Here is a 26,938-nt window from a genome sequence, read left to right on the forward strand (position 1 = left end):
CTGCACCACCTCAGGAGGTGGCACAAGTCTGAGGAGAACAGAGCGGCCACTTCACGCTGTTCAGGGAACAGGGTTGGGATCCGGCATAAGTGTGGGGTCCGAGCCCTGCCCCCCACTCCCCACCCACCCTCCTCAAGCCCTAGAATGCCTCCCTCCCACCTCCTCCCTGCCCTCCCCAGACTCCTGTGTCAGCTGACACAACCTTTCTGGCACAAGCCACCGCAGAGGCTGGATGCAAACTCTGTGCTCCACACACCTCCGTACGCTGGCATGGCTTGCTCCCAAGGAGGCGCAAATGTGCTTTACGGCATGTTTGTGACCCTCCTAGGCTGGTGCAAGACAGCTGTATATATACAGCTTTCTGTATCAGCTGCCACCACTAGACCTATTGTAGATAATCTACAGTTGACAATTTCTTCTTCAGAAAGCTCAACCCCCTGATCAGAAGATGGTCTGCATACTCGTAGATCTGTAGGCCCCCAAGCCCCAGTGATATTAACTATGGGCAACTGAGATAATGAACAGGATTGCATTCCTTTGGGTTATGTTAACTTTAATCAAAATTAAAAAGTTTCTGGCAGCACAGTGTGATGGTACCCCTGTGGGAAGGTGGAGGGGGACTAGTGCCCTGACAAATGCCAATCACCCCCAGCTATCATAAAAGTAACACTTATCCCACAGCAGAACAAAGGAAACATCTGCCACATTACAGGCCCTTAATTAACGTGGGAGAGGTAGTAACGAAATACAGGCAAAGTCCACTCAAGAGCTGTTGGGTCCCTATGGGACTTTAGCTGACCATATATGTAATGTGGCAGATGTTTCCTCTGTTCTGCTGTGGGATAAGTGTTACTTTTATGATAGCTGGGGGGTGATTGGCATTTGTCAGGGCACTAGTCCCCCTCCACCTTCCCACAGGGGTACCATCAGCATCACACTGTGCTGCCAGAAGCTTTTTAATGGGAATTGGTGTAACTGGGCATGCATACTGGCTCCAGTCCGGACTGGAGCAAGTATGCAAGCCCAGTTACACCAATTCCCAAAGGAATTCTAACCATGCTTAGTGTCAGTGTGGATGCTCAGTACAGCATAATTAATATAGGCAGAGGAGGGCTTGTGGAGGGGAGGAGTAAATGGAGAGGGGGGAAAAAGACGTTGGGGAGGGATTGTGTGAGCCTGTAGCTTGCTCTGAATCTCTTAAATGTGCTTAGAAACCTGATAATGTTGCATCTGTACTAGGACCCATTGAAAACATGTGTGCTAATGACAGTGGGTCCCTAGGCACAATAGCCTTCTGCTGCTCCTGCAGTTCTCTGGATTGTGCAATTAGATTCAGATGACTGCTGTATTCATAGACAAAACTTAAAGCAGCTCATGCTGCAGTCTGGTTTGAAATGAGAAAATACAACCTGCATTGGCCACATGGTTCCTTCACATTACAAATGCCTCTCCTCCTCTCATTGACATCATCCACAACTAGAGGTTAACTAAATATGCAGGAGAGGTTCAAGGGTGATTTAAGCCTCATGTGTGAAAAACTCTTTTAGAAACAGACGGTGCCTGTATGTTCTTTTCCACTTTGTAAGCCAGTGCTTTTGAATATATTTTCCAGCTAGGACACTGATGAAAACCAGGCTGAGAGGCATGACGACTGGGTTTAAGAGCTGTAATGCTCAAGCAGATCTCTTACACAGCAGGGCTCTCTGATGCTTTGCAGGGTGTCGGGAGTGAAGGCACAACAAGAGACGCTTGCAGCGTTCAGCATCCTTGCTGTGAGAGCCCCCTGAATGGGTGACCCGAGTAAAACAATAATCAACCAGATTCTCACTGAGAATGCTTATGGAATTACTTAATGGGACTTTCATGATTTTAAGACAGGGATTATAAAGCACTTGTAACTCAACTGGAAAGCATTCTACTTATCACACCAAAAAGACAAATCGTTCAGATCTGTCAAAAATGCTGCATGAAGGCACAAATGGAAAGAGAAATAAGTGAATAAAATAAATTAAATAACACACTGGCTAACCCATAAAAACTGAAGTAATGGAATTTAGACAGATTCTGGTTCCAATCCTATCCACACTTTCCTGGGAGTAGGCCCCCTTGAGCATGATGAGACTCAGTGGGTCCTTGTTCAATGCTGTTGTGGATGATTGGAATGGTGGTGCCATTTTCACATTCTTAGATGTTGTACCCTGTGATTTACATCAGGGATGGAGACATCTGGGGATCTGAAATGGCTCTGTGAGGAAAACTGTGAAGAAAGAGCCATCACAGCTGCTCCTCCTTTTGCCCAGTAACTTGGGTGAGGGGGAAGGAAGGAAGCCAAGTAGCTAACTGCAAAGCTAGGGAGAGGAGCAGAGAGCCATTTGCTGGGACTGGGTCAGGAACTCCTCTTCCTCAGCCTGGATTAGATTTGCATTTTGTTCTGCTGCCCTGCAGGGTCTCTTTGATTAGGAGGAAAGGGAGCTCTCAAGTACCCATGAGATTCTTCTTGCTCCTGACTGGCTCCCCCAGTACTTTCCTGCCTGGAATTGCAGCTATCAGTGCACCGTCTTCTATTTTACAAGGCTGCAGGATTGACTGGTGAGCAAATCAGTGTTCCCATCTCTGGGTCTCCCAGACTCAGCTATTTCTGAACTCTATGTCAAGCTACAAGCTTTTTACTCCAGCTGGGCATGAGGAGGTATTCTATACAAATACAGGTTGAGTCTCATTATTCATGAGGGTTCCATTCCAAGAACTCACATGGATGGCAAAAACACACTATAGCAAATTAATTTAAAAAACAAGTCTCTTTGCTCTTATGATTTAAAAGCAGCCTTGACAACCTCTGTAATGCACACAGTCAATCGGTCTCTCTCCAGGAGCTTGGGCTTCACTAGGAGGAAGCAATCCGTCCCTTCACCAGGAGCCCCAGCAAGGGGGAAAGAATGGAGAAGGTGATAATCACTGCCATTTAGCCTTCTTCCTCAAGCTCAGGAGGAAGGGAGGAGTGAAGCCTGCAGAGAATGATTGATGGATTGTCAGTTGGCTGCCCTCTCTGGTATTATTAAACAACTGTTTTCCTTTAATTTAAAGGGTCCTAATCACTTGTATGACTGTCTCTCTGCAACAGTAAAAAGCAGTTTTTTAAACTGTGATTTTAAAGGGGTGCATTTTTCCCCTTCTCCAGGGATCATCACATTCCTTTTCATTTGCAGGGGCCATTCGTGTTGAGTCAAATCCAGGTATAAAAAATCCATGTATAACAAGGTTGGACCAATGTGAAAAGTAGAAGTACCTGCCTGCCAAGGAGGACTAGAGAGCTACCTAGGCTGGTAACTTGTTCGGGCACCGGGGGAAGGGCCAGGGGAAGACTTTCCCTCATGATTTATCATAACCTGGCACCAACCCTCTGCAGAGAATTAAACCTTGGGTATTCTGTCAGCCACTATGTATTAGGATTCTATCTCCCCTCACCCTATAATGGGTCCATCTGCCTACTGAAGACAAACCAAATGAGTCTAATATCATCTCTGGAGACTTTGTTGTACAAAAACCTGTTCAAACCACCTTTATATATTTACAAAATAAACAAACTTGTCTCAAGAAATCCAGTGAAGCGTATAGTTGATCACTTGGGAAATGGCATTTTGGTCATTTGTGTCACTGATGGAACAGATGAACTTTTTAATCACACAAAGTGACAGTAGATCTGTAGATGCTGAGGCACAAAATGCTAGCTGACTGGAAAATGCAACGACAGAGGGAAAACAAAATTGGATTAATGCTGAGACTTGAGCTGTCACTCCGCGTTAATGCAAGTGGGTGATGCCTGGAGGGACTGGGTTAGTGGTCTCATCAATTTGGTTTTTGCTGAAGAAGGCCATGCTTTTTGGATTGTGAGCCCTTTTGGAACAGAGAGCCATTTAGTTGTTTGATTTCTCTGTAAACCACTTTGTGAACTTTTTTTGTTGAAAAGTGGTATATAAATGTTAGCCTGAAGATAACATCTGACGGTCACCAGTTCGAGGCCACTAGCAGCTCCCTGAATGGCGAGACCTTGAAGCAGCTGACAAGTTGAGCTGAGTTATTCCACCTGCTCTTTGGTGTGAGGGAAGAAGCGTCTTGGCTGCCCTTCAAGTGAGAGATGAAGGAGCTGCTTGTCAGCCAGCGTGGGAGGCAGCTGGGGGCCAGAAGTGATACTAGGCTGTGAAAGATCTATCTGAAATGTTGGGTGGTTCTTGAAAGATAGAACCTTTCTAATATTGTAAAAATCCCCTTGGGGATTTAGAGATAGCCTGCCTATGTGAACTGCCTTGAATAAAGTCAGAGGAGTAATCCGATGACCAGAAAGGCAGTATATAAATACCAGTATTATTACACAGGCCAACACACATTTTGCTTCCTTAAAAGTTACACCAATTCCAGGGTATATTTAGGGTGCCGATTCCAAAAATGGCATCTGTTTTGCCCTATCATGTCTAGTTTTGGAGACATGGCATAGCGTCATTAGTGAATGGTTCAAGCAGCTTTCTCATGAAGCCTACACCATGACTTCCTCATGAGGAAGCTACTTAAACCATTAACTAATAAGGCTATGCCATGTCTCAAAAACTACACGTGATGGGGCAAAACGGATGCCATTTTTGAAATCGGCACCCCAAATTCATATCAAACCACCATAAAGTTTGGGAAAAACTTTTTTGACCCTCAGTTTTGTAGGCCTGTGTCGTTATTCTCAGAAACCTCAATTGAGTCACTGTTTCCTAAGACAGCTAAGTTGATTAGCATGCAATTTTCTGTTGGTGTGATGTTCAATGAATGATCAAATGCATTTGCCCAGTGGTAAAATGGGGCCAGAAAATATCAAAGGTGCAATAGTATTTGTGGATCTCAAAAATTTCAGGTAACGAGCATTAGTAAGAGTGCCCCATGAAACAGAGGGGACTAACTAACTAATCCTATGCAGGTCTACTCAGAAATAAGTCCGGTTAGTGTCAATGAGACTTACTCCCAGGAAAGTGTGGATAGGATTGGGCTGTTAAGCTTCCCAGCCATGAAAAAAAAGTGAAATGAAGGTTGGGGGAGGAGGGGGAGAGAAAAAGCAAAGCTATCTAACTCTTAAAGGGTCATACATGATTACCCTGCACATGTCAGGTGACAGTTACAGCAAAAGGGCATGTAGCAGCACCCTGCAAAGTGACTAGAGAATAGAACCACTGCTAGCTGACAGCAGGGTGCTTTCCTTTGAACTCGCACGTATTGATAGAACAATTGAACTGTAATTTTAGACAAAGTCTGGTATATTATTTTACAGTAGAGAGTATGAGTGGGAATAAGCCTCCCACCCCCCTACAATATGTTCCTGAAATATTTAACATACTGTATGCATGCAAGTCAGTGAACAGAAATCTGCAAGGAACAGTTGTATGGGCTTCTAATTTGAGTGGAATGGTAAGATAAGAGAGCCTCAGGGTGTTCTTTAAATGTGGGGGATTAATTGAAATGTGTACTTCTTCTATCTTTACAATAAATGAAAGTTCTCTTTTTCAAAAAAGAAAGGGTTTTCATTTGTCATGGGAAATTACAGTAATCTGTTCCATTTTTTTCAAATGTTTCATTTACAGATCTTTTAGTTTCATCTCTTTGGGAAAGCATTAGACGTGTATAAAATAGGAAAAATGGATTTTAAAGAAGAGAAATTGCATTAGCATTGTTCCAAGTGGAGGAATTAGGCTACATTCTGGGAGAGGCTGTTTAATGTCCTGAGGTTCTATCACCATATTAATATCATGAGAAACAAGACATAAGGTCAGGTTCTAGAACAGTAATGTTATTTAAGGCACAATCCTAACCAGGTCTACTCAGAAGTAAGTCCTATTTTGTTCAATGGGGCTTACTCTCAGGAAAGTGTGGTTAGAATTGCAGCCTTAAGGTATTTTTGATCTTTTCTTACAATCTACAGGAACTGAGGTTGCAATCTTATCAATTCTTGCCCAAGAGGTCCATTGAATTCAATGGTATTTACTTCTGAGTAGACATGCATTGGATTGTGCTGTGAGTTGCTCAGAAGACTTGCATAGAACACCAATCCAAAAAAAAGTACAATCCAATAAAATAAAAAAATGTAACAATTCATAGTCAGATTAACTGGGAGAAATCAGAACTGAACAAATTAAAAGATTCTAAATTGCAAATAAAACAAATGCTTGCTTAAAAAAGAACTTGTTTCAACACCAATAAATGGAGACCACCAAGGTTCCTGGGACTGGGAACTCTACATTTTGAGAACTACCACTGAAAAGATAACTAAACTAATCTACTACAAGTTATCTATTAGATAACTACTATTTATCTGGAACTTATGGCCAGAGATAATTGGTTGACCCGTCCACTCTTCTCATTCCATAGTGGCACTGTCCTTTTCCAGAGAGGATGGGGGCTGGGGCTTAAAGTGGCTCTCCATATCTTTTTATCTACTGTATAGTGTTTTTAATTTTATTAGATTATGTTTTTATCGTATTGTGAGTCACTTTGGGTGCCCTTGGGCACTGAGGTTGGTGGGACACGTGTTTGTGTAAATAAAGAAAATAGGTTATATCAGCGGTTTTCAAACTCTCAGGGAGTTCTTGGGGGGCGGGGGGAGGCAGTGGTGTAATCCCCTATACAGATGCAAGCGATATAGCATAGTTTCATTGTACAAGGAAAATTTTAGCTTCAGTAGACCATAAAAGGAAAAGAAGCACAACGAAATCCTAGTCTTTGTGTTGACCGAGTACCGGAATCTCTGACCAAGCTCCTAGGAGACGCTGAAATAGGTTTCTAGTGTAAGCCATACCCTTTTATCCAGAGCATCATATTGTGCCCTCACTAATAAGCTAGATTCAGATAGTTTCCATGCCCTTAAAATTATATATGAGATTAAGTGCAAGACACTTAAGCTTCATTCTCTGATCAGATGATAATGGTAACATTCTGTCATGTAGAATCACAGTAGTCCTCTTTCCTGCTTGGCAACTGAAAGGAACATGGACATTGTTTTCACTGTCTTTGGGCCCAATTCTATCCAATTTTCCAGGCATGTGCTGCATCATGCAGTGGGGCAGCAACCACAGAGGCCTCCTCCAGATAAAGGAACATTTGTCCCCTTACTTCAGGGCTGTGTTGCAGTTCTATCAGTGCTGAAAAGTTGAATAGGATTGGCCCCTTTGTTCTGTTTCTAGACCAGTGATTTTTAATCTTTTTTTATCTCATGACACAATGACAAGGCACACCATCTGTTTTTTGACAAGGTACATGACATTGCAGGTGGAAGGCTCACATCCCCCAAAGGCCCTACTAATAAATGACCCTCTCCAAACTCCCAAGGCACACCTGCAGACCATTTGTGGCACACCAATGTGCCATGGCACACTGGTTGAAAATCACTATTCTAGACTGTCTCTAAACTTCTTTTGCCAAGCTCTGTTAATATAGTCAGTGGTCTTATGCAATTCCTGTCACATTGTGCTAAAAGTGGTAGTCATATGTGCTTCTCTGAGCTAACCTGTTATCTGTCTAAACCAGGCATACATGAACAAAAATTGTTGCACATTTTTGAGAAAAGCATTTATTTTTCCTGAACTATGCACAAAATAGCATGGTCCTATAAAACACACATTCTTCAGTTATTAAAGCAGAGGCTTAGAAATTGTTAACAAATCCTGCTCCATATGTGGAATCCTTGATGCCATTCTTTATTTTCATTTCTAAATCTATGTTCATTCTAGTATCATTTTTAAATGTCAAAGGGCGAAATGTTGAATTTCAAGTTCTCAGAAAACAAGTAAAACTTCATCTTGAGATGTGTGAGCAGACCTGGTAATAATCGAATATGCATAAATATTAAAGTAAGCATGGAACAATATTCAAATTGGGTTTACGGTGTTTCAGCCCAGATGTCTGTTGGCATTTATAGGCAAGATCTCTGTGCTGTTCCCCAAGATGCTTTTTTTTTTTTTTTGCTTGCTAATTCTCACCCATGTTACGTAGTCACCACTTTTCTGACAGCCATCTGCTCTCGTTCTGAGCTTTCCATTCATCATCAACACGAACTGGAAATGAGGAAGCAAACAAATGATTTTGGAAGGGAAGACAGTATTGGATTGTTCTGTGGAATTCATATAAAGTTTTAGGGTCTCAAAGGAATTTTCAATCTCCAGTTTAGAACCCTGTAGCAAATCACAATTGCTTTACTGACAGCACAATCCCAAACTAGATGGTACACTGCACTGGTCCCCCCGCCAGGGACCTCCAGCCTACTCCTAAACTGCAGCCCTGCTGCTCCAGCTCAGTTTAGGATTGGGCTGTCTGTTTCTCATATCTAAAGGAATAATACTTATTCCTTTAGTAATTTATAGGTTTGTTTGTGAACCTGAATGAGAACAACTGAAACTTTTGAGAAGGTTGGAACCTTTGTAAAATTACAGTAGCAAAGTTGTTACATGTTTCATCTCTTGGCCATACTGACTTCGTTATACCCTCATGTAGTGGTGGGTGGAGGGCACACTTCTAACTCCTTCTGCCACATTTTAGGGAATGCCAGTTTGCAAGGGAACAACTGTAGAGGGAAGAAGTTACCTTCTTGTCTTGCTTTTGAGCTTCCCAATCTGGTTGATCGCTGGGGAAACAGGATGCTGGAATAGATGGACCTTTAGTCAGATCCAGCAGGGCTCTTTGTGTGTTCCTTATATTAAGATTGTTGAGCCAGAACAAAAATGTGCATGGGTCATTGAATAAGTATCTCCTGCCTTCATTGGGTTGCAGTTTGCAGTCTTTTTTTTACTTTCTATGTCGATGGAAGCCAATGCCAAGCCTAGTAAGTGATTCAAAGAAGCTATGAGCCCAAATCTTTAGCTGAAAAATACAAAAGCCTCTTTGTATATACTGTATATCATAACACATATGAATAAGTCATATTGCTTCACTGGGTGTAATATTTTAAACATACCCTTTGATACAAAATGGAGAATACAACTTGGGAAAAATATTCTTGCGTGAAAGAGAAAAATTACCTTGGGTCAGAGCTGGGAAAAAATAAATAAAAGGATCAGCAACCGAAAGAAGCAGGAGCTCAACAAAAATGCATTAGCTCTCTTTTACATGAGACAAAGATAACAGAGCTGTTTAAACGCTGTAGGAACAGTTGGCCCAAGCTGTAAACATGAACTGAAAGGCTGTGGTATTGGATTTTGTTTGCCTCTGGACAAATACTTTTTCACATGATATTTTTCCAGTCTGCAAGCACTGTTGTGTCCGGACAGTGATTTTTTAAAATGGAACTTATTTTCCAGTTCTTTTACATTGTGGATTGAGTGCATTAAGTTACTCCCTGTGGTGCACAGCTGGAAACCATCCTTTGCTGCAACATTTTGTTTTGCTTTGTCCTAGTGCTTTGTGTTCCCACACACCAGCATAGCTTAGTACTACAAGAGACAACCATCGTTATTTCCTGAGGATGCTTCTTGGAACATCTGAAACTGCCAGGTTTTTATTGCTTTTGGCCTGTTTGATACAAATTAGTGGCTTTTCTAAGTTCTCCCGCAGACCTGGAAGATGGAATTGAAAAAGTTTAAATGAAATTTAGACAGATTGTTTCCTTTCCTCCTTAGAAGTGGCAAGCAATGTTTGCAGTAGGGAAAGAAGGGGAAATAATTGTACCATGTAGCCGTGTGCTAGAGGGAACTGTGGAAATAGTTGTCAGGAAAGAATTTTAGAGCAAGTTCAATTCATTTTTATCATTGTTTATAACATGGATCTTTTCCTGACAATGTGAAACTTACATACGCTCTGTCTCAAAACATTTATGTGATGAATACAGCTGGGCTTTGTAGCCCTTAACCTCAACGTCCTCAAATTGTGACTTAGCACCTAACAACCAACTTAGACCATAAGATACAAATGGTATTTCTCCAAGGGTTTGACAAATCTCTTGTTTTATTGACTAACCTGGACCTGAAAAATGGAAGGGGGGGGGAGAGAGAGAGAGAGAAGTACTTGACAGGTCATAAAAGATAATTGGTAGTTCAACTTGGTTTGAAAATTATGCAAGCTGCCTCAACCAGATGTTGCATGCCTGTGAAATTCTTTAATTGCTCTAAGTACTGTACTTAAAAAAATATTTTAAAGAGTTTTTCACATTACTTTTAGCAGGAGGACTTGTGGGGCAGACATGGGGAAAGTGGAAATGAGAAAGCAATTCTAGCTTCTAGAAAAGCCAAACAAAAGATTTCTATGTTTTCAAGAACATATATTGTCACACTATTTGTTATATAAGCATACCATGTAAAGTATGATAGTTTGGGTTGATTTTGGTTGAGGATTATAGTATGTTGCAAGAAATGTAAATTTCATCCACTCTGAATATTTAAGTTGACATTTACAAGTCTGATACAAAGGCAACTGGATGTGACGGAGGAGATGGAGAGCAAGTGTTCTTACTGAGGATCTTCCCACTTAGAATTTACTTTGTTCATGTACTGCCATTTATGTATGAGGCAAGGTTGAATTAAATCATTTATCCAGAATGCAACATTTCTACACACCAGAAACAATCAGAAATCTATTTTCTGCACCCAACCCAAATTAGCAGCATAGAGCAACCAACTCTATTCACATAGCTACGCTTTAGAGCAGTAAATAATTATAAACATATTCCCCACCAACTCTACAGGCTGATAGTACAGCACATTAATTTGCCCCCACCTCCAGTAATTGCCAATATACTTACCACTTTCTCTAAGGCAGTGGTTCTCACACATTTAGCACTGTGACCCACTTTGTAGAATGAGAATCTGTCAGGACCCACTGGAAGTGATGTCATGACTGAAAGTGATGTCATCAAGCAGGAAAATTTTTAAGAATCCTAGGCTACATTCCTACCCACACTTATCCAGGAGTAAGTCCCGTTTACTATCATAGTTAAAAGAATATACATAGTAGCTTGTTAAACGTACAGGTCTGTAATGTTTCCCTAAATACAGTCACATACCATGGTAGCATCAAGTCTAATATATTAAAAATAAAACATTGAAATGAATGGGGACCCACCTGAAATTGGCTCATGACCCACCTAGTGGGTCCCGACCCACAGTCTGAGAAACACTGCTTTAAGGGATACCCATTTTATGGCTGGTCCTAGTATTGTGGTTTATTCATAGCCACAATCAGGTAGATTTTGCTTAGAACTGAAGCAGTCTTTTAAGCTGTACTGCACACAGCATTGTTGTAGTGAACTCATTGCCATGTTGGTTCCAAAGACAAATTGTTCCCTGAAATCTTCGTTAAACAAGCCATTGGTTCAATTCAGCTCGGTTCAGTTTATTTATTGACCCACAAAAAACAGTTTTAACCACTTGCAAGTTGTTTGCAGAATATTCTTTCTAGTAGCTACAAACTTTAATCAGGCAGGAAAACAACCCATCAGCAATTTAGGTATTTATTTATCATATAAAGCACATTCATATCTTGCTCATTCAGCCTATAAATACACTGAACTACACAAATTCCTTCTGGGTGGCATCTTGCATTATTTTTTCCATTCATAATTCAAACTACAGAGTATCAAAAGCCATGGATAGTTTGGGAAATACGTTATGGCATCCCTATCTTTCAGAGGTACTAACAGGAAATGACATTCTCCAGTTAACACAAAGACAAATAAAGAGATTCATATTAACACTGTGAACTTTCCTACCCTATGACTCTCTTCACTTCGTTCACATGCCCTTGTGGACCTAGATGAATATGACCTGCCCTAACAGACCTGCCCTTTACAGCATCAACTATAATGGAGAAAAGATTGTGCTTTCAACAAAGAGTTGTATCCTTATCAGTGGCGTAGCAAGCACACGAAACTGCTAGCTCCCTGAAATCTGGCATTCCACCAGTAACAAATCCAGTGCTTGAGTTCATGGTAGGAAAGCTTGTCCACCTTCTGCTGCTTTTGTGCTCTGTGTGCCATCCCTGCTCATGTATGCCAGCAGGGAGTTGAATATGACACAATTCCTTGTCTCTGAAGCCCTGGGACATTGACAGTGTCTCTTTAATAAAACATCTAACAATCATTGCCTGTGTTTATGCTGATAACTTGTTACTTAAGGGGTCAAATTTTGTTCTCAGTTAATGACATGCATTGGCACTGTTTGAAGCAGTGTTTTCTTCCAAATTGTTTTAGTAAGTTATTAGAATAATCGTTTATAAGACAAACACGTTCATATTTCTTCAGGTAAAATAGTCCATGTATATAATAGCTTACTTGAGTGCGTGTGATTAACCTAACAAATGTTTAGCGAGCATATTAATTTGATGTTTACTTTGTTAATTGCAACAAAATTAATTGTTCTTTAACAATTTTACTTTAAAAACTCCCTTGCTGACAACTTGACTGTAGTGCTTCTGTTTAAAGAGAGAGGATAAATAGTTCCTTCAGATTGGATATAGTGTAATTCTACAAAGAGTTTAACCATATAATTCCCCGCCCCATCTATTGTTTTGTGGGTGTGTGTGTGGTGGTGGGGAAAGTAGTTTTGTGGAGATACTGATGGGCCACCAATAGCTTTCCCAGACTAGGTTTGATGTAATGTGTCCACTTTCTAGCATACTAATATTCTTGACATGCTCTGAACTATAAATCAAACCGATTTACAGCCCAATCCTTGTATTGGCAACCTTCAGTCTCGAAAGACTCTGGTATCGCGCTCTGAAAGGTGGTTCTGGAACAGCGTCTAGTGTGATTCGGGAGTGACAATCCCTTCCACACTGGGAGCAAGTGCAGTCTGTCCCTGGTCTGTCTCCCTGGCTATGGGCCTTCCTTCTTTGCCTCTTTGCCTCAGACTGTTGGCAAAGTGTCTCTTCAAACTGGGAAAGGCCATGCTGCACAGCCTGCCTCCAAGCGGGCCGCTCAGAGGCCAGGGTTTCCCACTTGTTGAGGTCCACTCCTGAGGCCTTCAGATCCCTCTTGCAGATGTCCTTGTATCACAGCTGTGGTCTACCTGTAGGGCGCTTTCCTTGCACGAGTTCTCCATAGAGGAGATCCTTTGGGATCCGGCCATCATCCATTCTCACGACATAACCGAGCCAACGCAGGCGTCTCTGTTTCAGCAGTGCATACATGCTAGGGATTCCAGCTCATTCCAGGACTGTGTTGTTTGGAACTTTGTCCTGCCAGGTGATGCCGAGAATGCGCCGGAGGCAGCGCATGTGGAAAGCGTTCAGTTTCCTCTCCTGTTGTGAGCGGAGAGTCCATGACTCTGTGCTGGCAGAACATGTGTTCCACCAGTGCTGGCTCCTGAAAAGCAGCTGTAAAGCACACTTTGAGAGCTTATGCTATCAGGAAAGCCGGAATCTTCCCATGTCAGGTGGAGGAGTGTTGGCCACTTTACCAGTGCAGGTAAACCCATGCAGGGGGTTGGAGGGAGGAGAGGATGAATGTGGCAGGGGGGTTGGAGGAACAGGGCAGGAAGGAGGGCAGCTCAGACTTGGGAGGGGGCGGGTTCCGCTGAGCATGCTGAATCTTGACCCGCTTCTTGGACCTGAACCGTCTGCATGGATCAACTTGAATTTGCATCAGCAATTGAGCTGGCGCAGATCCGAGTTGACCCATCGTGGCTTCTGGGGCTTTCCCTACAGCAAGTGAACTGGTGTTCCCTTACCCGGAGGAGGCTTCCAGTGGCCAAAATTCCCATGTGGGATGTGGCAGTAGCTGTTCTGGAACTGTTGCATTGCTGTGCAGGGAGTTAGGTAGGACTGGGCTTTTCTAGGGTTTTGAAGCATATAAAAAAATCAAAGTCTAATTAGCAGTAACAAAATTACTTGCAAAACAATATTCCAAAACATAAGTAGTTGATTGTAAGGCAAATGAAAGTTCCCATGAGTCACTATTAAATCCAGCATGAAAAACAGAAGAAATATGAGGTTAAATGAGAACATAAAATAAACACAAATTACTAATAATCTAAACATAAATTAATGCCTATGATTAAATCATTCCTATCAACCTATAAATAGCAGTCAGCAAATACTAGTTAAGATGGTTATTTCAAAAATGCTTCCAGTTGCAAGGCTGCAACCCTAGTACACTTACTTGACAGAAAAACCCATTGAACTCAGTGGCGATTACTCCTGAGTAGACATTTATGCATTTTAAGGCACAATCCTAACCCGTTATGTCAGTGCTTTCCAGCACTGGCATAGTGGTGCCAATGGGACACGTGCTGCATCCTGCAGTTGGGTGGCACTCATGGAGGCCTCCTCAAAGCAAGGGAATGTTTGTTCCCTTACCTCAGAGCTGCATTGCCCTTTTGTCAGTGCTGGAAAGCACTGGCGTAAGGGGTTAGGATTGCACCCTTATTTATTTATTAGATTTATGCTCTGCCTTGCTCCACAAAGGGCACCCAAGGTGGCTAACAATCAATACATTAAAATACATAGTAAAATACAGATAAAAATATTAAAGATAAAAACAATAAAAACAAACAATATATAAAACACAACAGTCAGCAATAAAATGCACAGTAAAAAACAATAATTTTATTGTTAAAAGCAGCCATTATAAGGCCTCAAAGACTTTCCTAAATAAAGTTTTCAGGCCCCACCGAAAAGTTAATAACGAGGAAGCTGTCCTCAATTCAAAGGGGAGAGAATTCCATAATGCAGGTGCCACTACCAAGAAGGTCCTCTTTCTCGCCGCCATCCCTCTCACTTCTCTCAATGGCGGCATAACCAACAGGGCCCCCTCTGATGACCTCAGAGAATGAACAGCACTATACGGACATGCATAGAGTTGCACTGTAAGAGATTTTAAAAGACTGATGGGCAAAATTCCCTGCAGGAAGTAGCTCATTCTACCCAAGAATGGGTGGGTGGTGAGAGAGCGAGGGGTGCCACATTTGTGCCAGATCCTGACCCCGTTCCCAGGCAGTGTACCCTGGCTGCTCTTGAGATGGTGCAGATCCAAGTATACCCATTGGAACTCCTGCAGCTCTCTCTGGGGTTAGGGGAAGTGTTTCCCTTTGCCCTGGGCTGAGCTGCTTGCAGCCCAAAACTTGCTCTGGATACGGGGCAGGCCTGCTGGCCTCCTTATTCCAGCACAAGTTAGGATTGCACTGTAAACCATTCTGCCTTTATCAGTCCTAAATAACTGGAACAGACCCTGCTAAATGGGCAAAGGGGTGCTTTTTCAAATGGCACTCATATTTAGGGGGAAGAGTAACTAACCTCTTCACTCTAGCACAGTGCCTTTTCTCATGGTTGTTCCTGGTGTTTGCATGTTTTTTTTAAGATTGCAAACCTTTTTGGGACAGGGAGCCATTTGTTTAGTTTTTGTAAACTGCTTTGTGAACTATTTTTGTTGTTGTTGAAAACAGTATATAAATCTTCTTAATAATATTAATAAAGTGGATATGGTTCATTTCACAGGACTACCTTACATCTGCATCTGTACTGTTAACCATTTATAATCCAAAAGGTTAAAATATCTTAACATTAGCTAAGTGACATCAATGTTTCCTTCGTTTATGGCCATGTCTTTGGTTTACTCTTATTTGAAGTCATAACTGGTCCTTGTCTTGGACAGGGTGGGGCATCCCTGGCAGCCATAATTAACCAAAGAAGAATCAGATGTGTGAGCTAGGTTGGTTGACATTTACACCCCAGTCCTAGATCTTTCGTGCTGCCATCATAAATGCTACAGTGGTGCCATAAATGGTGCACCACTGCCAAGCATGTCAGAGCTACCACTGCAAATGACTGGCAGCTCCTCACGCCTGCTATCAATAGAACCAGGCTTTGCCAGAGCAAATAAGGTGGCAGTGGGAGTGAGGTCATGCATGGTTTGGAAGATATTTGGGGCAGGAAGGGCAGGGGGGCAGTTCAAGGGCTGGATCTTGGCAGTAACAGTATGCATTGGGATTCTATCCCCATTTTTCCAGCCCAACATGCCCCCTATCTCTCCTCAGACTTAGGCCAGCAAAGTAGCTGGTCTATGTCTGTGGAGACCTATTGGCAATCAGGTGTCCTACTGGGAGGTGACTAGAAACTTACCTCTTGTAGGCCATCTGATTCCCCCCTCCTTGTTGCTTGCATCACATGCTCTGTCAGTGCAGCTGCATGGTGGAAGATGGTGGGGGAAAGGATTGGGCTGCTACAGGAGGAATGCAGTGTTTAGACAATCAATAAAATCACCGATTAAAAAAACTTTTGCTCAATTTAAAAGGTGCCTCATATTAATCAGACACCCTATTTTTACAAATAAGTAGAAGAGGCATGCACAAGAAAAAGTGTCTCTTCTAGAACAGTGACTTCTATGGCGTGTGTGCCAAAGCAAGAAATTAATGCTTTTGTCTTTAGAAATGCTTTTTTTAAAATTATGTGAGTGGCTGAAGATTTAATCAATTAATTTACTGATTAATCAGTTCATATGATTGTCTAAGATTTCTTTAATTGGATGACTGGCCTAACTACATCAGATTTCACTTTTGAGTGTGAATAGCTCTTTTAATGAATAAGATGACTAAGAGCCCAATCCTGGGCTTGGCACGCTGGCTCACTGCTGGCGCGCTCTATTGCAAACATGCCATAAGGCACGTTTCCGGGCCCTACTGCTGGGCAAGCGCCAGTGGTAGCCCAGCGCTGGCTGGCGCAGGGCTACCACCAGGGAGGCACCTGACCTCCACTGCTCAGCAGTCACACAGACTGCCGAGCTGCAGAAAGGTAAGCGGGGTGTGGAGGGAGGCAGGGAGGAAGTGTTCCAGGGAGGGGAGAGGTGAGTGGAGTGCAACGGAGGGTGGGGAGGAGGTGTTTAAGGGAGGTGGGAGGCGGGGAGAGGGCAGGGGGAGGCGTGCTGGGGAAAAGGAGCAGGGAGGGAGGAGGGACTGGTGGAGCTTTGTTCCACGGGATCCAAAGCCTCCGCATTAGGCTCACTGCCTGACACAGAGGCTTTTGATTCACCGCTGACCTTTTTGTTGGTGGTGAATCGAGTAGTCCCTTCTCCCAAGGTGCCACTCACAGGCGCTCGAAGTGTGTAGGATGTGGCAGCAGCCATTTTCAGTGCCACCACAGCCGTGTGTCCCGGGCAGCTTAGGACTGGGCTGTAAGAGCCCAGTCCTATCCAGCTTTTCAGCACCAATGCAGTTGCAATGCAGCCCTGAGGTAAGGGAACAAACAGTACCTTACCTTTTAAACACACAGAAAAAGGCTGCAATCTGTAAAGATATGGCAAGCTGCAAGTTCAATAAAGTCCCAGCTATTGATTGACTGGTTATACAAATTGGACAAGTTAGCAGCTAATTGGGTGCCTCACTTAGGCAATATGTTTAACATGCCTTTTAAAGGGAGCACCAGAGTCGGTAACTTAGGATGTCAGAGGATCACTGTACCATGACCAAAAGGGTCAGTAATTAAATGGCACACAGGTTAATTGTAGGAACAGATAGGAGATGGCAGATCAAAAGGAATCTGCTGAACAAAGCTGCATTAATTCAACAAGGAGAAAGAGAAGCTTCAAAATGTGTTATACATTCAAGTCCATCCCTGGCCATTTTAGTTGAGGTTAGGATTAATTATCATTAAAGTCTGGAACAGGAAACATGGAATAGACATGGGGGTAGCAAGCAGTACATTCCAATGCAGCTCTCGGACACAAAACCCAAATTTCATCCTGGTTGGATGCCTCTAGTTTTTCAAGTTGCCACCCTACATTGATTTTTCACCATGATTCATCTAAATGTTTTGTAAGAAGAATACCAAACTTCATTGCTTAGTCTTTGGAAATGCTTTTTAAAAAAATAGAGTTCAAAGGATTTGATCTCCTTTTAATGAGAGGTGGGATGGATATGACCTAAATATGGGCCTGTCAATTGATTAAAGTTTTTTTCTGCATTCCATTAAACCAGTGAAGCAATTAATTAAAATAAATGTGGGTATTTTTAAAAGACAACTGATTATCTTACTCTCCTCCCCAAAAACATGTTACAGTTCAAAGACTGTAATATATACGTGCAAGATTTCTCTGCCTCTATCAGATTATTGGATGCATGAAAGCTTGAAAGGGGAGGGAGAGAACTTGCCTTCAGCAACTGATGCTGTTCACTAGCACAGCTGTTGAAGAGAAGGGGACATTGTCTATATACTGCTCTAGCCCAAGAGCATGGATTTTCACATGAGTTCTCAGGGCGAAATTCTCTAGAAATTTATATGTTTTTTGTTCCCCTTTTTAAGCTTAACTGTCCTCCCCCCCCCCCGCCGCCCAAACCTGCTATATTAGAGCAATAGCTCAATCCTATGCATGTCTTGTGGAAGTGAGTCCCACTGAGTTCAATAGGACTTACTTCCAGGGAAGTGTTGTATGATTGCAGCCCAAATTACTGAAGCAAAATCTGCATTCTAAACAAGTGCTTTTATTGTTGTGTCAATTCAAGTAATGGGCAAACATCCCCATATGTGCTTTTCACTGTACTATGACTTATATTTTTCTTTCAGGTTTGTTTCCAGCAGTGTTGAACTTGGCTTCTAATGCTCTCATCACAACAAATGCTACCTGCGGTGAAAAAGGTCCTGAAATGTTTTGCAAGTTGGTGGAACATGTACCCGGCCAGCCAATGAGAAACCCTCAATGTCGGATCTGTGACCTACACAGTCGGATTCCAAATCGTACGTGTGGAATTTTTGTTTTGTGTTGTTAGCATCCTTTGGAGTATTTTTACCTGGGGGGGGGGGGAGATGACTCCAAGCATTTCATTTGAAAATTAATATTGAGGATAGCAGGTAATTAAATGTAAACTTATTTGGAGGAAGTGATGGCAAAGGGAACCTGTGTTGCAAAGTTGCATCAGGCCAATAAAAGGTATACATTCAACTATACATACAAGGCATGATGTTTCACTGCTAATACTGCCATCCTCCATGGGCTGGAACAGCAAATGTTTACATCAAGACAAGTAAAGACACTTGAACTTTTAGTACATAAAATCTTATTTTAAAATGCTGTTTACTTCACTGTTGGTTCAGATTACAGCATTTTTCAAATTGCTCATCTACACAGGTTGTCTGTGTCAGCATTTGCCTATATGGCCATGTAGGTAAGACCACATGTCCATCAGGACACACACTGAGGAACACAGGTCAAAAATTAAGAAATTTTGGTAGCCTATTTCTTGGATCAGGAACATAGACATACAGATTTTCAAATTGCTGTACCTACACCAGTGCAATTAGGGCAGTTATGATGACAAAGGAACAGAAGGGATCTTTAGGCTCCACACTATTTTTTTTTCATGGCCTCAATTCTAATTTAAATCTTAGTTGTTATTTGGGTCAGATCAGTGTTCTTAATACGTTAAGAACCTGGAATCTAGTTCTTTAAGAGCACCAGAACAATTCATAGGTAATAGTCTAATTCAGCGTTTCTCAAACTTTGAAGGATCTTTACTCCTTCAATAAGTTCTTGTGGGGAAGGGGCTAAGGCAGCGACGCGATCCTCAGGATCCTCAGGATCGCGTCGCTAAGGGGGGGTGAGGGGGGGTGCTTTGCACTTATATTGAATGATGTAGGGCTGCAGCAGGCTGCAGGAGGTGCAGGGAGCCCTGCGCAGCCCTCCACAGCGCTCCCCAAGGCTTGGAATCTTCAGAAGCAGCAGGAGCAAAGCACCTCCTGCAAAACGGAAGTGCTTTGTGTTGGCTTTTAGTGAACATTCCAAGCCTCAGGGAGTGCTGCGGAGGGCTCCCCACATCTCCTGCTGTAGCCCTACATCATTCAATGCATCTAATGCAAAGCACCCCCCTCATTCCCCTTAGCGACGTGATCCTGGGGAAACACGTCGCTGTCTCCCTCCCCTTACTCCGCCCCTTAAAGGGATGGGGGAAGTATTCACAACCCACCAGTTTGAGAACCACTGGTCTAATTTATAGAGATGATCAGGATGTACTCCATTAAATTCTTGAACAAATTTTGGAATTAGGAGAATGTGCCTTTAAGAGGACTTATATAAGAGATAGGGTGCAGGAGGTAAAGCTTGGCTGCTACAGAAAAGGAGTCATTATTTAGCTGGCAAGACCTGGTGAAGGTTTATTCTCTAAAAGGCTAAATGTAAACGTAAGGCTAAACTTGAGGTTGTGACCAACTGCAGAATTATTCTATGCGCTTGTATTTAATGTATGTGATTTTGAAGCTTTTGACAAATGATTGAAGGGATTCAGACTAGATGGTTACTGGCTGGAAGTCTTAGAACATCTCCAGAGTCCAAAACGAATTCCTTGTGAGTTTGGGTTTAAAACACAGACTGAGGGCACAATCCTAAGCAACTTTCCAGCACTGACCTATCCACAATGCGGCCCCAAGGTAAGGTAACAAACATGCCCTTACCTTGAGGAGGATGCAGTGCACAGCTATGTCAGTGCTGGAAAATTGGTTAGGATTGTGCCCTGAGATTTTAATTTCCTTCTTGCTCATTTTGATAAACAGCTGTACAGGTTGAATGCCTTTAACTAAGCACTGCAGATGTTCAGCACTATCCTACACTTGTCCAATCAGAAGTAAATCTCATTGTGTTCAATGGGGCTTACTCCTGGAAAATGTGCATAGGATTGGAACCTTTATCTCAAAATGGAAAGATTACTGGCTGGCCATGGATGCCTTTTCTTGGTGATTGTTAATATCTGTTAACAGTCATTACTACATCCTTATAAATTATTAATTATATCCATAGTTATCACTTTGAATAAAGTACTTAGGTGTTTGTGTTGAGTGTTGTAGGATTCACTTGAAAATTACATTAAAAGAAAAATGCTGTTGTATGCCTAAATTATTTGCAGTTGTGTGTTTCAAGCATCTTGGTTTCTTGAATTTGCAGCGACTCTTCCTTGCATTCTTTAATTCAAAACAGACCCTCGGCCTGTAGCCATTTTTCTGGTGCTTCTTTGAGAAATGATCTTATGGGCTCAATGAACCTTGCTTTCTGATGCAGCCTAATGAATGTTAATATTTAAAAATTTAGTGCTTCTGTCTTTCATCAGTTAGTCAGAACAATGCTACAGGTTTGGTCAAAATCTAATCATGGAAAGCAGGTATGCAGCCTGATAGATATGGTGGTCTAGTGGTGGTGGAAGATACCATACCCATGTGACTGTGGGTTCTGATCAAGGAAGGGTACCCATGGAAGTAACCTTCTTCACATGGGTCACCCTTACTGGGTTGGAGTAAGAGGTTCGCTCTCTTTTTCTTTATATACCTTAAACATTCTGGACATTCCCCTGGCTGTTTTCAGGTGTGTGGAACAACTAGTAATATGATTTGCAATACCTCAGTCAGAAAGTCATACCTTATCATTTTATCACCGTAGAGCAGAGTGACTCTGGGATTATTTACCTTTTTGGTTCTGAGGTCATCAACCTCAGATAATTCCACATCCAATATTTATATCTGGGGACTCTTTATCCCGGTGTTCCTCTCTCTTGTTAGTACTGTCTCCCTTAGCTTTTGTAAAGACCCCATGTATTGCAATGCCGTCTGTCATTAATCTACAGTGCAGCCAACCATTAAAAATATGCAGTTTTTCATTACAAACCCATCACATTTTAAGGTTTGCAAAATGTTCATTTGGCACCATGAACTGTTTTATTTACCCAGAGATGGCCCTTTAATAACAGTGCCATGTAATGCAACTAGACTTTAAATGGTCCCCTTGGAATTCTGTAAATCTGGTACACCTCCCCTTAATTACTGTTGAAGGAAATGAACACACACTCCCTGGTTAATCATATGTGAACATAAATTAAAGACCACATTTTGATGGGTTGCCTGTGTAAGCTAACTCCCTTGTCATTCTTCCTCAAGGTTGGTCCTCATATTAAGCCTGCAGTTCTAGCATTTTCTGTAGGCGGTATATACTATATTTCATCTCTCCCTTTTTAAAAATAGGGAATACTTTCCAGCAATTCATCAGTGGTTTCAAATTAATTAAGATTAAACTGCTGTAATGGGATTACAGTTTATTGTATATTCATCTCTCATTCCTCCTTTTCATGACTAACCTGCATATCAATTTGACTTGAGGAGACTGATAGCAAAATTTCCAATTAGTCAACTTCTATCATGATCACCTTGGAGACCTGTGTTTGATGTACAGCTGATTTTTTTTTCTAGAATACTTTTAAGCTGATTGGTTGGGGGAGGGGGGAGATCAGAAAGTACCTAGAGCAAAAGGCCTCCTTCTCCCACCCTCAATATCTTTTTAATACAAAGATAATTCCAGTAATGATTCAATTCTCTCCGTAATATTATAACATGCCATTGCTATTGCTTCCTAGTGCTGCTGAATCATTTGATATTTACATACACTTTATGGTATTTGCATTTTTAAGACTGATACTGCTTTTGCTCCCACCAAGTGCTTTAATGGGGCTTTCAGATGTGTCCAGGCATTCTGGTCTTCAGTAATGAGACAGGATTCCTTTTTTGAGCTGATGACGTGGTATAAAGACATGCAACAATCTGGTTGCCAGATTTAAAGATTTCTCCATTGTCCCGGCCTAGTTAGAAAAATTGGTGCATGCATACAGCAGTGTTACCTTGCTGGATTGGGTCCTGTGTGTAACAGGTTGCAGATAGCACTGATGTCCTGGCTAGATACCTGCTTCCAGCATCTGAGTCCTGTGCATGCAAGTCATTATTTCTTTAATTGAAAATATTTTTACCCTACCTTTCCCCACTAAAAAGGCCTCCAGGGTGGTTAACACTTTAGCCATATAAACCAATGTAAAATGATAATAAAATATCCATGAACTCATAATATTCATCAACTCATGTAGTTGATTGAGACATATGCAGCACCATGTGATTAATGCTGTCAGTTTCTCCCATCAGGATTCAGCCCAACCTTAGACTGACATTTTTGTCTGCCTCATAGAGCTCTGCGTAAATGTAATTTGCAGATTTCAACTCATTGGTAGGAAAATGGTTAGAATAATAATAATAATAATAATACAGGTATTTATATACTGCCTTTCTTGGTCGTCAGATTTCTCCTCAGACTTTAATTCAAGGCGGTTTACATAGGCAGACTATACTAAATCCCAATAGGGATTTTTACAATTGAAGAATGTTCTGTCTTTCAAGAACCACAACATTTCAGATGGATCTTTTATGATCTGGTATCACATTCTGGCCTCCATTTTCCTCTCACACAGACTGGCAGTGGCCAAAGAGCAGATGGAATAACTCAGCATAACTCGGCTAGGCTTGTCAGCTACTTCAAGGTCTCGCCAATTCACGGTGCCGGTGACCTTTGGATGTTATCTTCAGGCAAATGGAGGCTCTACCCTCTAGACCAGACCTCCTGCCCAATGTACTCCAAACCATTCAAGAACTGACTTTACATATCTTATGCTATCGAAAAAGATAGGTGGCATGTTTAAAATCAATAATTGTACCGATGTGAAGTATAGTCCATTGCCCTAGAACCTTACTTGCCTAATTCTGTTCAGCAAATGTCAAAGCTAAATGTCTTGCGCCAAGCTAGTAAATAGCCATGTCCACCTAGCTGATGGAAGCAAGCAAGAATCTACCCCCAAGACCAACTAGGCAGGAAAACTTTGCAAAAGTGGTTTTTTCTTTTTCATTTTAGGCCACAAATGGCTAACATAAGCATATGTAGGCGGAAGGCTGTGACTTGCACTAACTGTGAAAGATGCTTGAAGCCTTTTCACACATAATAAAGTATGTAGGTGTACACATACAGCAGTAAATCTCATGTTAGAAAAAAGTTACCTGTGAAGTTATGCTCAGTGTTCAGTGTTCGACTCTTGCTAACCTGCAAAGAAAAATGGTCTCTTCCCATTTGGTGGAAAGCACAGTAGTATTTCCTCTGTTTTTAGGTATTGTAGTAGGTCCTAGGGGAAAAAAGGTAGCCTCTTTGGTCAAGGTTCTTTCAGTGGATTGTATAGCAGGTTTTGTAGGAATGTTGTAGGACTTTTGGAACCATCTTTTTCTCTCCCTTTAAAAGCAGCCTTGTGCAGTGAGGTCCAGGAAGGCACAGCCACATGAATACTCACTCACTTTCTGCCCTTTAAGCTCAAACTCAGTGGATCTTACCTTTCTTGAAATGCACACACTCATTCTTTCTCCTCTCCCCTACAGAAATTAATTTTTAAAAATCTCACGTATTCTTCCCCCACTCAGGACTAGGGAGAGCTTAGCAACATGCCCCCTGGGGCAACTGGATAGCTGCCTTCCCTGGTGCTTTAGAGAGCTGATTCCTTTGTGCAGGCTCCCTGCTTTTTTTCATGGCTTTCTTAGAACAGAACAGAGCTAACTTTGCCCACTGGCTCCCCAGTGATTGCTGATGTAGGGGCCCTGCCTTTTTTCCCTAGAAATCAGCTGTCCTACCTGTTTTGGATTGAAAGCCAGCCATGATTACAGCCTAACTGACTGAGGCAACTCTGCCTGCTACCTCTCTATGGACTGCTGACACAAGGCCCAATCCTATCCAGTTTTCCAATGCCAGTGCAGCTGTGCCAATGGGGCATGCACTGCACCTTGTGGTGGGGCTGCAATCACAGAGGCCTCCTTTACGTATGGGAACATTTGTCCCTTAACCTTGGGGCTGTTTGAGATTGTACTGGTGCTGGAAAATTGGATAGGATTGGGCCCACAGGCACCCTAACTGCTTTTCATTGGAAATCAGCCATTAATTACAGCTAAACAGCTGCTATCCCCCCCCCCCATATCCCTGGATCCAGTATCTATGGTTTGACTTATCCACAGATTGGGGGGGGGGACACCCTATGCACCTCCTCATGCCCATTACAGTACCATTGTTTTCCAATAGAAATGATTGAAGCGTGTGTATTTCTTTACAAAGGAACAGTCTTGCTTAACTGAAGAATGTGATGTGCAGGAAACCAGCCTGAATGCTAGAGGAAAAATTTCCTGAACATTGACAGGAAGCAGGAAGTTCCTGCTAACTGTTAACATTTAGTTAGTCTCCTCCCTGCAGTGTGCAGGCTGGTTGCCTGCACTTTGCCTTCTTCAGTTAAGCAAGAATGTTACTTTGTTATCATGAAACACCTGTGCTTCAATTGCTTCTAATGGAAAACAAAAGTAATGGAAGCCTAGGGCATGGGAACCACTATTTATCTGCTGTTTCTCTATGAGGGGGTGGACCCCCTGCAGACACAGAGGTACACCTGTATTGTAACATGTGTGCTGCTTATCTCACTGACAATGTTGGAGAAGAAACATAAGAACATAGAACAGCCCCACTGGATCAGGCCATAGGCCCATCTAGTCCAGCCTCCTGTATCTCACAGCGGCCCACCAAATGCCCCAGGGAGCACACCAGATAACCTCATCCTGGTGCCCTCCCTTGCATCTGGCCTTCTGACATAACCCATTTCTAAAATCAGGAGGTTGCACATACACGTCATGGCTTGTACCCCATAATGGATTTTTCCTCCAGAAACTTGTCCAATCCCCTTTAAAAGGCATCCAGGACAGTCGTCATCACCACATCCTGTGGCAAAGAGTTTCACAGACCAACCAAACGCTGAGTAAAGAAATATTTTCTTTTGTCTGTTCTAACTCTCCCAACACTCAATTTTAGTGGATGTCCCCTGGTTCTGGTGTTATGTGAGAGTGTAAAGAGCATCTCCCTATCCACTCTGTCCATCCCCTGCATAATTTTGTATGTCTCAATCATGTCCCCCCTCAGGCGTCTCTTTTCTAGGCTGAAGAGGCCCAAACGCCGTAGCCTTTCCTCATAAGGAAGATGCCCCAGCCCAGTAATAATCTTAGTCGCTCTCTTTTGCACCTTTTCCATTTCCACTATGTCAGGATATTTTTCTTTTTATTTATTGGGTTCTTGGGCTTTTTTTTTTTTTTTTTTTTAACTTGTTGGGTCTGGTGAGGCTCTGCCCATCCTGACTGCATGTCCCTCTGGCCTCTCATGCAGTTTGATGAGTGGCTTTCAAAACTTCCTGGAATTTCAAACAAAATTCAGGAATAGGAAAAAATAATTGGAATTCCTGGTGCATATGTCTAACGGGGTTGCCTAAGTTCACTGTTGCTCGCATTACTCTCGGACCCAAGCTTCTTAAGAATTCAGAATTTCATCACTGGAAATGTAACGTCCATACACACATTGCATTGTACTGTCAATATGCATACAGGAGGAGAGTGAGATTGTATAGGCTCTTTCACAGGTGAGGTTGAGACATTGTGAAGCCCATGGATGTGCTCTGCTTTGTAGATATTGACTATGTATACTGGTGCACTGTAAACAGTCCTTACATGCCCTGTATTATCAACTTGTTTTCTTGCAGCTTTAGTAGAGTTTTTTCCCATTACTTTTATCCCCAGGATCCTGTGTTCCCCCCACCTCAGGTTCTCTTCTTACATTTTATCCTCCTCCTCCCTTTTTTGTTAACAAAATTAGTTGGTTCAAGGATTATGTCAAGATAGTACATATCAAGCACTTCTCACACTCAGAAATCACTTTATAAATGTGATTATTCCTTCTTGAAACTGCTCATTTGACAATATGGTATGTCTTCAATTAAGAATTTCTTTTTCTTTTAAAACCTGCTATGAGAAGTGACAGCTTCATAGGCTGCAATTCATTAGGCTTAGCTGCTGAGCATCCTACTTTCATGGGGCTATGCATGGGGACCTCCATTTCAAGCTTCTTTCAAATGTATGGTGATTTCATTCTCGGAGTGCCTGATGGGAGAGAACTAATAACCCACAGTATAAAAGCCCAGTTGTCAGGATATGTTGTTTTTGAATGCCCAATGAATAGCAGTACTGGGGAATCAGAGTGGTTTCAATTATTTTGCTATTTTGGGTTTTTCTTGTGCCTTTAATCTACCTTTAATCTCCTGCTGATTGGAGATCTAGCAGCTTGGTGGCATAATCCTGCAGT

General features: G+C 42.2%; 1 protein-coding gene across 8 annotated transcripts in view; it reads left to right on the forward strand.

The window, feature by feature from the left end:
* The window catches only part of LAMA2 (laminin subunit alpha 2), a 485,843-nt gene that overhangs the window by 108,951 nt on the left and 349,954 nt on the right, over positions 1-26,938 (forward strand). For all 8 annotated transcript variants that reach the window (XM_066614516.1, XM_066614463.1, XM_066614481.1 and 5 more), the window contains exon 2: positions 18,505-18,675. In XM_066614516.1, the coding sequence (XP_066470613.1) occupies positions 18,505-18,675 (171 nt within the window). The remainder of the gene's footprint in view (positions 1-18,504; positions 18,676-26,938) is intronic.

Source organism: Tiliqua scincoides, chromosome 1, assembly GCF_035046505.1.
Source record: "Tiliqua scincoides isolate rTilSci1 chromosome 1, rTilSci1.hap2, whole genome shotgun sequence".
Classification (NCBI taxonomy): domain Eukaryota; kingdom Metazoa; phylum Chordata; class Lepidosauria; order Squamata; family Scincidae; genus Tiliqua; species Tiliqua scincoides.